The 13,550-nt window shown below is 39.3% G+C and overlaps 1 protein-coding gene across 2 annotated transcripts in view; it reads right to left on the bottom strand.

Annotated features, from left to right (window-relative positions):
• LOC120540949 (sarcoplasmic/endoplasmic reticulum calcium ATPase 2) overlaps positions 1-8,905 on the bottom strand; it is a 57,934-nt gene extending 49,029 nt beyond the window's left edge. Inside the window, exons 1-3 of one of the 2 annotated variants that reach the window (XR_005635903.1) lie at positions 8,136-8,905; positions 6,893-6,910; positions 6,718-6,800 (exon numbers count right to left, since the gene is read on the bottom strand). Coding sequence is in view for 1 of the 2 variants with exons in the window: in XM_039772150.1 (XP_039628084.1) it covers positions 6,718-6,800; positions 6,893-6,910; positions 8,136-8,253 (219 nt within the window). In the remaining variant the exon portion in view is untranslated. The remainder of the gene's footprint in view (positions 1-6,717; positions 6,801-6,892; positions 6,911-8,135) is intronic. The other variant, XM_039772150.1, reaches the window with a different exon arrangement.
• Between the last annotated feature and the right edge of the window lie 4,645 nt (positions 8,906-13,550).

Raw genomic sequence — 13,550 nt, 5'->3', positions numbered from 1 at the left:
TTCATTGGCCAACATTTACTATGAATTCCTACGACCACATATGAACCTTGATGAAACTTAACAGAAATATTGGCAAATTTGATCATTTTCTTGCGTTTTACAATTACATTTAGTCCTTCATGCACTGTGAAGTAAAGAACATCTAATCCCTCCAACCCCCGAATTTCTGATACGCAGAGGAACATTTAAGAATTAAGATTGTAGTCTTCAATCCAGACACGTGCACGGTTACATACATTTCACTACAATGCTAGGCTTTAACTTCTTTGTATACAGCACTTAAAAGATATTGGTAGTGAATTAGGTTGCATCCCTACGGAAATGCACTAATAACCCATCTGCAAATAAATAGGGAGTGCTGAAACAATATTAGGTTAAAGAAACTCATTCACAATGAATCTGAATATTTTGTATTCCCCATTACCTTTCTCACAGATTAAATTTTTTAAAAATATATTAATCTTATCATAAAGCTAACTACATCGTTAGCTATGCACCATTCAGGATGAACAGAAATAATCTGTTTTCAAGCCTATTAATGTACACTTTGAAAAGAATATTTAAAATGCATTTTGTCAACTGTTTATGAAACTAAACACCCAAATTATTTTTGCAAAACTTTCCATTTGCCTACACACTTTAAAGATCTGCACAGAAATGGCCAACAATGTGTTAATCTTGAAATTCGAGTATGTATTCCTTTTTCCACCTAAAAATCACCTCCAGCAATCTTTCAGATTTAGAACTGCTGCATTATCATAGAAACTGCAGGCCATGCTGCAAGGATGTAGCGCTACAAATGGATACTGTGCCCACAGCTGAAGGTCACTGCCCAAATTTGGTCAACTACAGGATCCTCAATGCTGTCATCACTTGTGTAACTGTCAAGAGCGACAACTGCCACCTTGCTATTATCAGAATTGAAGGCTGGCGAGACAACTGGAATACTATTCCAAGCACCAGTTATATCTGCCTGTTGTAACTAAAGACAAAGAAAGGAAAAACCCACATGGTAGAAGTCTAGTCAAACCAAGCAGCAGCAGCTCCATGCAAGAATGCAAATGAAAAACATGGAGTTGCTGACTCAAAAAATTAAGGAATGGCATATATGCAGTTTCCACTTGATAAATGAATACAGTAATGCACCTGCCCAAAGCTACACAAAGAATAATTATTATGTACTTTGCAGAGATTACTTCAAATCACCTCATATCATTTTGTTTAAAAAAATAAAAAAGAAGCAAAAAGTTTGAGAAAAAGATTAAATTATATTAGGTTTTTTAGCCTACTGTATGTCTGGAAACCAAAAAAGTGGGTCAGACTTTAAAAATGTTATACTGTATCTGGCAAATTGTTCATTTTGACTAAAATATTCAGATTCTGTGCAATGCCATCATAATAACGGTTTACCCATCTCAAATAACTGCTTCAAGTTATAGGTACCTGCTTTAAATTATTTAAAAATGTAACAATCAATTGACCAATACAGTCCAAAACACCAGCACCAGCTAATACAATGCAATTAAATAAAAAAGAAAGCTAATATTAACAGTTGTGAAAAGTTTAAATATTATTTTCACCAACAGATTTGAATTCAATTAATCTCAGTCAGCTATTCTCTCTCTCTCAATCTTCTATTACCATTAATATACTACAATTTTGTTTTGCATTGAGCTACTTTTATTTTCTAGAACATGTTTAGTAATAAATAAAAAGGACAAATTTAAATCTGCCAGTTATTTGATAGGAGGTTAATTTTGCCAGTGTTAAGCTGAAGAATTTTATAATGAAAAAAATTAACAGTAAAATTTAATAACTCAAACCTGCTAGAATGCGCATTATGAGCTTAAGAAACTAACATTCTTTACACTGAACAAATAAATCACAACCTTAAGAATTCAGGATTCAACAGTTTGATATATTCACAAGCAGCACAGCACATACCGTCTCCGAACTGTTTTCTACATATCCCAGGTTCAGAACACACAAGTACATTTGTTCAGCTCCTGTCATTTACCATTAAATGTATGGCTGAAACAGGTTTAACACTTCCTCTGAAAAGCTTTCAAACTAGTGAGAACAAAAAATAATGAAATGAGATGAATGAGGCGTGTACGCCATAAACACATTTAAAGACGAACAGTGCAGCAATATAAATCACTCACGTTACATTATGACAACAGTAAAACTGCTATACAGTCAGAAGGTGTCAAATAGTTATAAAAATTAACTGATCCATTCTTTCTCAGAACCCACTTTTACAGGGGAGGCAGACTTCCTACCGACAGCCAAGAACACAGGAGAATAACCAACCTCAAATGATGGTCTAATACACCTAAAACCTATTTCCCCCCAGTTAAAATAAACTTGAAAATAAAACACAAAAGTTCACTGCCAAACCTCAAAGACATTTGCTAGATTAACTATGGATTAAAGAATTGGCAGAGTGTTATGTTCTTTTATAAAGGGGCCCAGGCTTCATGAAATCACTGGTTTCATAAATTGGATAGAAGATAAAATGACAACACTGCACAAACATAACATGGAGGGCAAGGGCCATCGGAGAAAAAAAAAAAAAAAAGAAGATTATGCAAATAGTGACTCTTGGTTCAATAAGTTGATTAGCCAAAGGCCACACGTCTGCTGTCAGCTCCATTTACAAATGTAATCAACTTTGTACACTAGTAGAAAGTTCTAGAAAACAAGATATGCAACAGAATCAGACAGAATCTGTTACCATGAATCAGTCACTAAAAAAGCAATAATATATAACTAAACAAAAAAAAAAAAAAAAAGAAAAAATCGCTGCATTCATCTACTCTTTACAAAAAGAGCCATAAGAGAAGAAGCAACAAATCGGAAAATTAAGGCTTTTTGTTTTTTTCTTTATAGAAATACTGGGGTAAAAAGAAAAAGTACCCCCGGGACAAAAAACTGTAAAATGAGGACAATTTTAAGATTCTTTACAAAATGAGTCTCCAATGTTACAAGGACACATTTAAAAGAAACGAGAAACAATGGTTACTTCACAGTTTGCAAAAGTCTTTAAACAAATTAATTGGAATATAAAAACTAAACACTGTTCTCGAGTTATTCAGAATCAAAAGGTACGCTAATTTTATTCCTTTATTTTGTGAATCTGCAAGATACAATGCCCCTGAGCTTATCCCGTTTTGGAAACATTCTAAATATAAGTGCAAGTTTATGGTCATAGGGATTAGAGCCTCTCACAGCATCTCTGGTTGCAAATCACGGCCCAACTCAAGATAAGACGCCACTTAAACACGGAGCTCAAAAATCACAACTTTTAATAATTTCTGTTACTCAATATTCTTAAATATCAGGAATATTTTAAAGTAAATAGGAAATGTCTATAAAGAAAATTATCAATACAAGACTACTGTATCGAGCCACACTTTATTCTAAGTTCTCTACTACTACTACTGTGAATTTCCCCTTGGGATTAATGAAGTATATATATCTCATATAGCGCCTTTCATACTATTATATAATGCCTTTCATATCTACCTATCTATATCTACATCTACAGTATCTACTACTCTGTGTGTCTTAATAAAACAATCCTGAAAGAGAAAGAAAGAATGTAGTCTCTTTCTTCATAACCTTCCAACTTTGAATGCTTTTTCTGTTCAAACTCAAGGAAGGATCCTACACTGCATCCCTTGTTTAAAGTGTCTGCAAAGCTCAAGTACACAAAGATGGCTACAGACAAACTAATGTTCATCTGAATTTTAATAAGGATTAAAAGTTACCTCATGTATTGAACACAGTGAAATGTGTTTTATAAATCACTTAAAGATACAGCAGTGTTAACGTAAAAATTGTCTCTATGCACAGTTGAAACACCTTAAATGTAAAGGTAACAGCTGATGCACAGGAAAGATTAGCACAGGTCATTTACCTTCAACTTGGAGAGTGAAAGCCACTATTTAAAAGCATTAAGAAAAAGATTTCCACCCATCAAATACAAACATTTTCATTACAACACTGCTTTTATGGTTGGAGACCAGGACTGGCTTTGTTGATTTAAAAAATTTAAAAAAAAAAAAGGAAAAAAAGTTAATCATAGATGGCGAGGGCAACCTGGTCACAATGACCCTCAAAACAAAATAGAAAGAGTCAACGAGATCACCAAAAGCTGTAGTTTTTCAAGCCTTTTTATTATTTTACATAACACCTAGTTAATTTGGAAGGCACAGTAATTTACGCCTCATACTTCCAGCATCTCACATTCAACATGCAGTCCCCATATACTGTATTTCCAGTATTTTCCTAATAACATATCCACAGATCTTTCATTCATATTAGTTGCCGATTCCAAAATGGCCCTGTGGAAGCACGAGTGAGGCCTGCACAAAGATGTATCCTGCACTTACCCCCGTGCTGTCAAAATAGTCTTGAACCCACACCATGACCCTAAACTGGATTAGGATGGCATGTTGCATTTTCCACCTAGAAAAAACAATTCCTAGCAACAAGCATTTTACTTATCTGATAAATGGTAACAAAGACTTAAGTGACGGAAAAATAAATTACATCATTAGAAAGAAACTGCTTTGAAGGAAGTAACTGGCTACCTTTACCATATGCAACATCACACTGTCAATTGACTATTAAGAAAGCAAATTAACTAAGAAAAGGCAGCATTCCACACTATATGTTGTAAAAACACAAAGCATATGACCACATCTGACACACAACCTAAAAGCCAGACTACTGGCAATTTAAGAATTCAAGTGCCCAGTACCTAAACACATTCCACTAACAGGAAAAAGGACCCTGCAGTCAAATACAACTTTGCTACCCATGAGAACCAAAACTCAAAATCTAAATGTTAAGAAGTGAAATGTCAGATGGCAAAAATATTAACACACCACACTGGGCAAACGTAGAATGCACTATATATTAATTTACTTTCTATAATAAGGCCAATTAACACCAACATTTCAGTGCGGCATGGTGGCGCTGCTGCCTCACAATTAGGAGACCTGGGTTTGCTTCCCAGGTCCTCCTTGCGTGGAATTTGTGTGGGTTTCCTCCCACAATCCAAAGGCATGCAGGTTAGGTGCATTGGCGATCCTAAATTGTACGTAGCGGGTGCTTGGCGTATGAGTGTGCACCCTGAGGTGGGCTGTCGTCCAGCCCGGAGTTTGTTCCTGCCTTGCGTCTTGTGTTGGCTGGGATTTGCTCCAGCAGACCAACGAGAGACCTGGTGTTGGAAAATAGCAGGTTGGATAATGACCGGCAACATTTCTGCATACTATGTTGTCTTACTTTAGATTCATTAAGTGGGGCAGCGGTAGGACTGTTTTTAAATTTGCTATCAAAATTAAAACAGCACAATTGAAGAATATTATTAGACCTACACAATGATCAAATGTCTACCACAACAAAAAAGGCCCTCAACCCTCACTGGGAAGAGTGAGGGACAAAAAAAAAAAAAAAAGCCCAAACAGCCATGTAATCATCAATTTTAACAATTATGTGCACGTTTCCATAATGTAAAGACCAACTGGAAACAAAGGTGGGTGCAGCTGGCCAGGAGAAGGACAACACCACAGACTTTCTCTTAACCTACATGAAATTAATACAAATTAGACATGCTTTCTGATTCACCGATAGCTCAGCCAGTGTTGTGATGGAAAAGAAGCTAATGCATGCTGTGGGGGCTTCAAAAACCTCCCAAATTATCAAGAGACACAAACATGCAACACCACAGCTTGAATCCCTTCAGGACAGGCTCTCAATATTTTTACTTATTCTAAACAGTAATATAAATAGTAGGAGGAATCCCAATAAACAAACCACTATCCTTACAAATATTAATAAAAGAGGCAAGCAACCTATTAAAAAGTACACAACCACATCATCTGCTGTGAGGTAGCATGAATTGTTCATGTATCAATAATGTTGGAGAAACTCACTTGCTCTCCCTGTCTGACTCATCTTCAGAAACATTTTTACATGATACTGCATATAAGGACGTTACCTTCTACTAATTATATCTATGTTTAGCAAAATTGGATAGATTTAATTTTTATTTGCTAGTTATTCATTAATATTCTGGCCTAATCTTGATTTTTCCTTGCTTGTAGCTTTCTGTTTGACATCTTGTAAAGCACTTTGATCTACAGTAGTTTGTATGAAAATGTGCTGTAGAAATAAATGCTGTTGTCTGTCAAGTGCACATGCTTTTTTCTCAAGATCCTAAAAGTTGAAAAGGATAAGCCTTCCCCGCAACCCCATAAACAGTTACCTATTCATCACAAGGTTGCAGAATACCTACAACTGAATTTATCTTGCTGTAGGACAGCCGAAGCACCTTTTCGCTATTTTGTAAATATGACAGTTGTAAATGCATTAAATAAGCTTCCACTGGTCCATTCAGATTCTGAATCCAGTTTTATCAGTACTAGGTTTGGAGAAATCAAAAGCTTGACAATTACACTGGGGTTTTAAGGCAAAAAGCCTTTTTCAAACACAACTGCACCATTAATATACAGAATAAATGTTACCGTTTCTTTCCCTTAATGAACTTACTTATTTCAGTGCAGACTTGTGTTTAATCAGTTAGAAGGAACATTAATGTCAAAAAAGTGATCAGGACATAACTGGAGGCTGAGCAACACGAAGGTAAACTAAAACGAAAATGTGCATTAAATGAAGCAAAACAAACCTATTTAAAGTTATACTTACAAAAGATATGCAAGCTGCCAATAGAAGAATTCGAACTAGCAAATCTTCAAACTGTTCAATTACAAGCTCCCACAATGATTTTCCTAGAAAATGTAAAAAAACCAAAATAAAGTACGGTATCATCATAAAAAAATTAAATATATAAATGAAGGGGGGGGTAGAAGACAACACTTACCTTCTTCAGCTGGTAGCTCTGCAGATCAGTCCAGGTCAATGAGATCAGGCCAGAAAAGAAAAGAAATGGAGACACCACAATTAGAATCACTTTTACTTAAGGTACAGGAATGTAACTTGGTATCTGCGTGTAACGTTACACAACACTAACGTATCTCATGTTTTTTTTTTTTTTAGGTAAACAACAAACATTATAAACAGTCGCAGAACAAGGAGATTTGTGTGTAACGGATATCAGATTTATATATTTTCGCTAGCCAACAAATGCAGAGCTTTTCGTTATTCGATTGTGTTTTATAGGGATGGAGTTGCGCCTCCTTCAAGGTCGACTCCTGCTTTGTGCCCACAGCTTCAAGGACAGGACCCACTAAATTAGGTCAAGAAATTAGTCAGTAATGAAAGAGAAAATAATGAAAACTACCATCAGGTTGGATTATAAACCACAAGACCCCCGAGTGCGGCACAAAATCTATAGACCAAGTCTACTCGCGGCAAGTATGGGAATGAATCAAGGCGCTATATAACCGGGGTTTCCCCTACGGTAAATGCTAATTTAATGCATCCGCCGTGGCGTTTACTTCAACAGATGGTCATTTTTAAATGACTGCTGGGGGTGGAGATGTTCCCAGGGCATGGGGGGTCGTTGCACACACACAATCCATCCCCCAGACCCCGACATCAAATACCTCACAGAAATCCCTTCTACGGGACAATGCGTATTAAACAGTTTTCAAGGAAGCTAATCATTAATCGAAATGGAAAACTTGAAGTAAAAAGAAAAAAAAAAAACACACACACACACAGCCGAAGAAGGTGCGCTGCGAGAACATCCCGACCTTGTCTGTACAGGAGGGCCGCAGCCCAGTGAAATCCTACACCCTTGGGAGCCGGCTGGATTATCCAACCGGGAGCCCAAACTGCGAAAGAAAAAAAAAGGGAGACACGCGGTTTAAGATGACGTCAGTTATCTCCACGAGTCCGTTTTTCCCCCCTTCTTTCTAGTCAGGGTGACTGAGTCGTCGCCCGTAGTTACCGGCGAGGCCTGGTGGCGGAGCGAGTGATTAAGCAACCGACTAACCGGCCGGCATGCAGTGTGGCGGGAGGAAGTCGGGAGAGCGGCAGACAGAGAATGAGTGAGCGACGGCATGTGTGTGTGTTTGGTGGCTGCGGGCCCGTGCGTGGACGTCAAGGAGAAAGAGGGGAAAAAAAAGTTAGAAATGAAAGGAGGCCAAGCCAGAACTTACCATTCGGGCCAAACTTCTCCCTTTGCTTTTTCACCTGGTCCAGGCTTAGCCCCGTGCTTTCATTCACGCTGAAATAGGCGAAAACTTCATCCACCGTCTTGATGTGCGCGTTCTCCATGCTGGATTACCGCCGTCGACACGGTCTGGGAACTCGGACGGATACGTATGTTGTATGCCTCGCTCGCTCTCTTCGCTCCCTCTGTTTGTCAGTCTTTTCTCTTTTCGGAGAGGGTGCCTCGCCGGCCTCTACACGTTACTTAAACGGACAGCACGAACATGTATGCTTGCTCTAATGACAATTTACATGAAACAAAACATTAATAAAAATAAAATTCAACTCCAATAGAAAACACGAAGCAGCCCGCAGGAGCCGGCACAGTTAACTTGCTTCTCGATCTCCGTACAAGCGCGTGCGTGCGCCGAGTTTCACTTCCGACAATCTGTGAAGGAATCTCTGTCGTCTTGCCTTCCAAAGCTGCGGTGCCCTTGAATCTGTACGTTCTTTTTTAAAAAAAAATATACATATATTTATCCTTTTTTTCTTTTTTTTTTTCTCCTTTCTTCGGCAGCCCGGGGAGTTATCGCTTTCCGGCTGCGGCTCCTGTCAGTGGCTGGGCTCTGCAGCGCCTATCGCGTTTTATTGAATGTGTCTCACAGCGGCCCCCCTGTCGACTCGCTCCGCATGTGGAGTCCGTTCATTGGCTGCACCGAGTCCGGAAATCTCCTTTCCTCACCCTACCCCTCCTTCTCGTGCGTTCTCTCTCTCTCTCTCTCTCTCTCTCCCCCCCCGCTTTAGTCTTTTCAAAGTCTTGGATCAGCTGATTAAAGCTTTTTTATACATCGATCGGTATCCCGGATGGATGACGCAGGCACCTCTTTTTTTCTTTTCAATGGGGTCTTGCTCCCGTTCCCATTCCCAGAGCGACACGCTTCATTGCCATGTCACCCAGACTTCTTCCTAAAAGTACTTCCATGCACTCCAAAGTGCAATCTTAAGATTGTGAAATCTACACGCTCTGAGTCACTTTTACTATGTTTTAAGCTAAAGGACCATATGGCTCCTATCTAAATGGTCCCACAATGTCTTCCAATCCACGTTTACTGTAAGAACGTGACTGGACATCTTGTCCCAGAGTTGCGCTCCAAATAGAAAAAAAAAATTTGGAAGTGTCCAGAATGAGAAGGGTCCGTTCCTTTCAGCTAGGTGTTCCTGTCAAAAGTTCACAATTTAAACCATGTAACTAAGGAATTTATTCCATGTAAGGAAATCCTTAAGAACATATTTCCAGCTGAAAAGTGTCACACTTTCGAGGGATGATCTATATTTATTTTTAGAAATTGTCCCACCCCTAATGTTTCTTTTGTATTTTTTTAGATGGTAGAGAGAGAGAGAGACAGATTCACATATGTTTTCTATTAGAAAACGCAAAGAACAACACAGAAAAAAATGGCAGGTCAATGTGAAGTCAGGAGGTAAAAAGTAGCAGATGAAATCCCTAAAATAACTGTGGCACTTTTAATTGGAATCACAGGTTCACCTGTTGTTTGGAAGGTTGTTCCAGACTGCAGTTTTCTCCTCTGTAAGAAGATACTGATTCTAAGTTGAAAGACATACATATTTTCAGTTGTGTGAAAAAGTAAATACCCCCATGTAACTGTTGACTTTCCAGCATTTTGAACAGGCAAAACAGGAGATCTAAAGACTTGGACCTTCGTCCTTTTGCATAGATATCTGTCTTGCTATATGGTTGCAAGACATGGATGCTATCCAGTGACCTGAGATGAAAGCTGGACTCCTTTGGTACTGTCTTTCTTCAGAAAATCCTTGGGTACCGTTGGTTTGACTTTGTGTTGTTCATCAAGTCCCAAATGAGGCACATGACCTGCATTGTGAGGGAGCGTCAGTTACAGCACTACGGCCATGTGGCACGTGTTCCCAAGGGTGATTCGGTTCGTAAGATCCTCATTGTTGGGGGCCCAAGTTGCTGGACCAGGCCAAGGGGTCACCCACATAACAGCTGACTGTGGCAGATACAGGGTCATTTCCGGAGGGTGGAACTGGACCGCATGTCTGCCTGGGGGGTTGCAAACTGGGATCCCGTGTTGTTTCGTCATGTAGTGTGTGTGGCAACGCGCTATACCAGTGCATGCTCCCCAACTAGACTTGAAAACAGGAGATCGTCCTGCAAACAGTTCCTACAGATAAAGAAGTAATGAGGTGATGCATTTGACATGTGCAGTTGAAACTCTGATAACCAACTATTTCAATAAACTTTTGTGAATATTTTTTTTTATGCCAAATTCATAAACTAAGATTGTAGCCGTGAATGTATTAATAAATTCTTCTTAGCTCCACAATTTCCATTCTTTTACTCTCTGTCTCTCTCCCTCTCAACCCCCGCTTTAACCTTTTCAGTCTTGGATCAGCTGATTAAAGCTTTTTATGCATTGCTCAGTTATCCCTGATGGATGACGTAGGCACGTCTCTCCTTTACTTTTATGTGAAGGAGAGGCTCCAGTTCCCAGAACAACATGCTTCATGGTCATGTCGAGACATTTTCCACAATGTAGTTCCATGCACTCCAAAGTGCAACCTTAAGATGATAACATCTAAACCAAAGGTGCAATTTGCTTTGAATTGTCTTCCATGTTCTTCAGCAAGGGGTCCATCCAGCTTCTAGCTAAAGGGTCTCATGATCTTTTCAAGTGCATCACTACTATAAGAATGTGACTGGTCAGACTGCCTGGATTTTAACTCTAAGTAGAAGCTAAGGGCCCATCTGGCTCCTATTTTAAATTGTCCCACAATGTCTTCCAATCCATATTTGCTGTAAGAACGTGACTGGACATTTTGTCCCAGGATTGCACTCTAAATAGAAAAAAGAAAATTAGGAATTGTCCATAATGAGAAGGGTCTATTCCTTTCATGTCACATCTTCAAATAAGCTACAGAAAGGTGTTCCTGTCAAAACCTCACCATATAAACGGTGTAACTAAGGAGTTTTCCATGTAAGGAAATCATTGAGAAGATAATATTTCCAGGTGAAAAGCGTGACACTTTAGAGGGATGCTCTACATTTATTTTTAGAAATTGTTCCACCCATACTGTTTCTTTTGTCATTTTTTGGAAGCACAGGGAGAGAAAGTGAGTGATTCACAGATATTTTCTATCAGAAAGATCAAAGAACAACACAGGAAAAAGAAAAGCTGGGTCAGTATGAAGTAAAGAGGTAACATAAATCAGTTAGAATCAATGAAGGAATGTTTGGACTTTTGATTAAAATTGCAGGTTCACCTGTGATTTGGAAGGTTGATCCAGAATGCAGTTTTCACCCCTGTAAGAAAGATACAAATTCTAGACAAAACCTATCCAGTCTGAGTCTAAATGATGCAAAATGCATGAACAAACCTATCAGGAAAACCTGCTCCATTTCAAGGCTAACTGGACCCATCAAAAGCTGCTGTAGAGAAGAGAAGAATGAGAACATAAAATGAAAAATCCCATCCACACCATCCACGAGGTGCTCTGTTTGAACATTTTTAGCCACAGGTTCATTCCTCCATGGTGTGCTGCGCTTCTGGGGAATCTTTCCTACCCTAATCCTAGTTTAGTGCTCCCTCCCAACATCCCAGACTAAGCACTTGTACTCTTTTTAAATTTACTTCTATTCATTTTGCAGATTCAGTACAGCCTATACTTATATTTCTTATTTATTTACTCTTTCAAATTGATAGACTGTATTATTTGTCCTGTCAATCTCTATCCTTTTGGTCTTTTTTTATATTTGTGCTGCTCAAGCATCTACTTCCTTAGCAGGCTGGCGTCCTTCAACATCTGCAATAAGATGCTGCAGATGTTCGATCAGACGGTTGTGGTGAGCACCCTCTTCTACGTGGTGGTGTGCTGGGGAGGCAGCATAAAGAAGAGGGACGCCTCACGCCTGGACAAACTGGTGAGGAAGGCAGGCTCTATTGTAGACACGGAGCTGGACAGTTGGCATCCGTGGTAGAGCGACGGGCGCTGAGCAGACTCCTGTCAATCATGGAGAATCCACTGAACAGGATCATCTCCAGACAGAGGAGCAGCTTCAGCAACAGACTGCTGTCACCATCCTGCTTACTGACAGACTGAGGAGACCCCACACTATGCGACTCTTCAGTTCCACCCGGGGGGGTAAACGTTAACATTATACAAAATTATTGTCTGTTATACCTGCATTGTTATCACTCTTTAATTTAATATTTTTATTATCAAGATGCTGCTGCTGGAGTATGGGAATTATACCTTGGGATTAATAAAGTATCTATCTATCTATTATATAGTGCCCTTCTTATCTATCTATCTAATCCAGCCCACTACTCTATTTATCTACTTTCCCTATACTTTATATACGAGAACGTAAAAAAAGAAATAAAATTCTTGTAAATCTGTGCATAAAATTAAAATATTAAAGGAGCAATTAAAATGTACACTTACCTAAAGGATTATTAGGAACACCTGTTCAATTTCTCATTAATGCAATTATCTAATCAACCAATCACATGGCAGTTGCTTCAATGCATTTAGTGGTGTGGTCCTGGTCAAGACAATCTCCTGAACTCCAAACTGAATGTCAGAATGGGAAAGAAAGGTGATTTAAGCAATTTGGAGCGTGGCATGGTTGTTGGTGCCAGACGGGCCGGTCTGAGTATTTCACAATCTGCTCAGTTACTGGGATTTTCACGCACAACCATTTCTAGGGTTTACAAAGAATGGTGTGAAAAGGGAAAAACATCCAGTATGCGGCAGTCCTGTGGGCAAAAATGCCTTGTTGATGCTAGAGGTCAGAGGAGAATGAATGGGCCGACTGATTCAAGCTGATAGAAGAGCAACTTTGACTGAAATAACCACTCGTTACAACCGAGGTATGCAGCAAAGCATTTGTGAAGCCACAACACGCACAACCTTGAGGCAGATGGGCTACAACAGCAGAAGACCCCACCGGGTACCACTCATCTCCACTACAAATAGGAAAAAGAGGCTACAATTTGCACGAGCTCACCAAAATTGAACAGTTGAAGACTGGAAAAATGTTGCCTGGTCTGATGAGTCTCGATTTCTGTTGAGACATTCAAATGGTAGAGTCAGAATTTGGCGTAAACAGAATGAGAACATGGATCCATCATGCCTTGTTACCACTGTGCAGTGGTGCTGGTGGTGTAATGGTGTGGAAGATGTTTTCTTGGCACACTTTAGGCCCCTTAGTGCCAATTGGGCATCGTTTAAATGCCACGGACTACCTGAGCATTGTTTCTGACCATGTCCATCCCTTCATGACCACCATGTACCCATCCTCTGATGGCTACTTCCAGCAGGATAATGCACCATGTCACAAAGCTCGAATCATTTCAAATTGGTTTCTTGAATATGACAAT

This window comes from Polypterus senegalus, chromosome 12, assembly GCF_016835505.1.
Source record: "Polypterus senegalus isolate Bchr_013 chromosome 12, ASM1683550v1, whole genome shotgun sequence".
In the NCBI taxonomy this organism is placed as follows: domain Eukaryota; kingdom Metazoa; phylum Chordata; class Cladistia; order Polypteriformes; family Polypteridae; genus Polypterus; species Polypterus senegalus.
The sequence above is the reverse complement of the archived record's forward strand: the minus strand, read 5'-3'. Positions and strand labels throughout refer to the sequence as shown.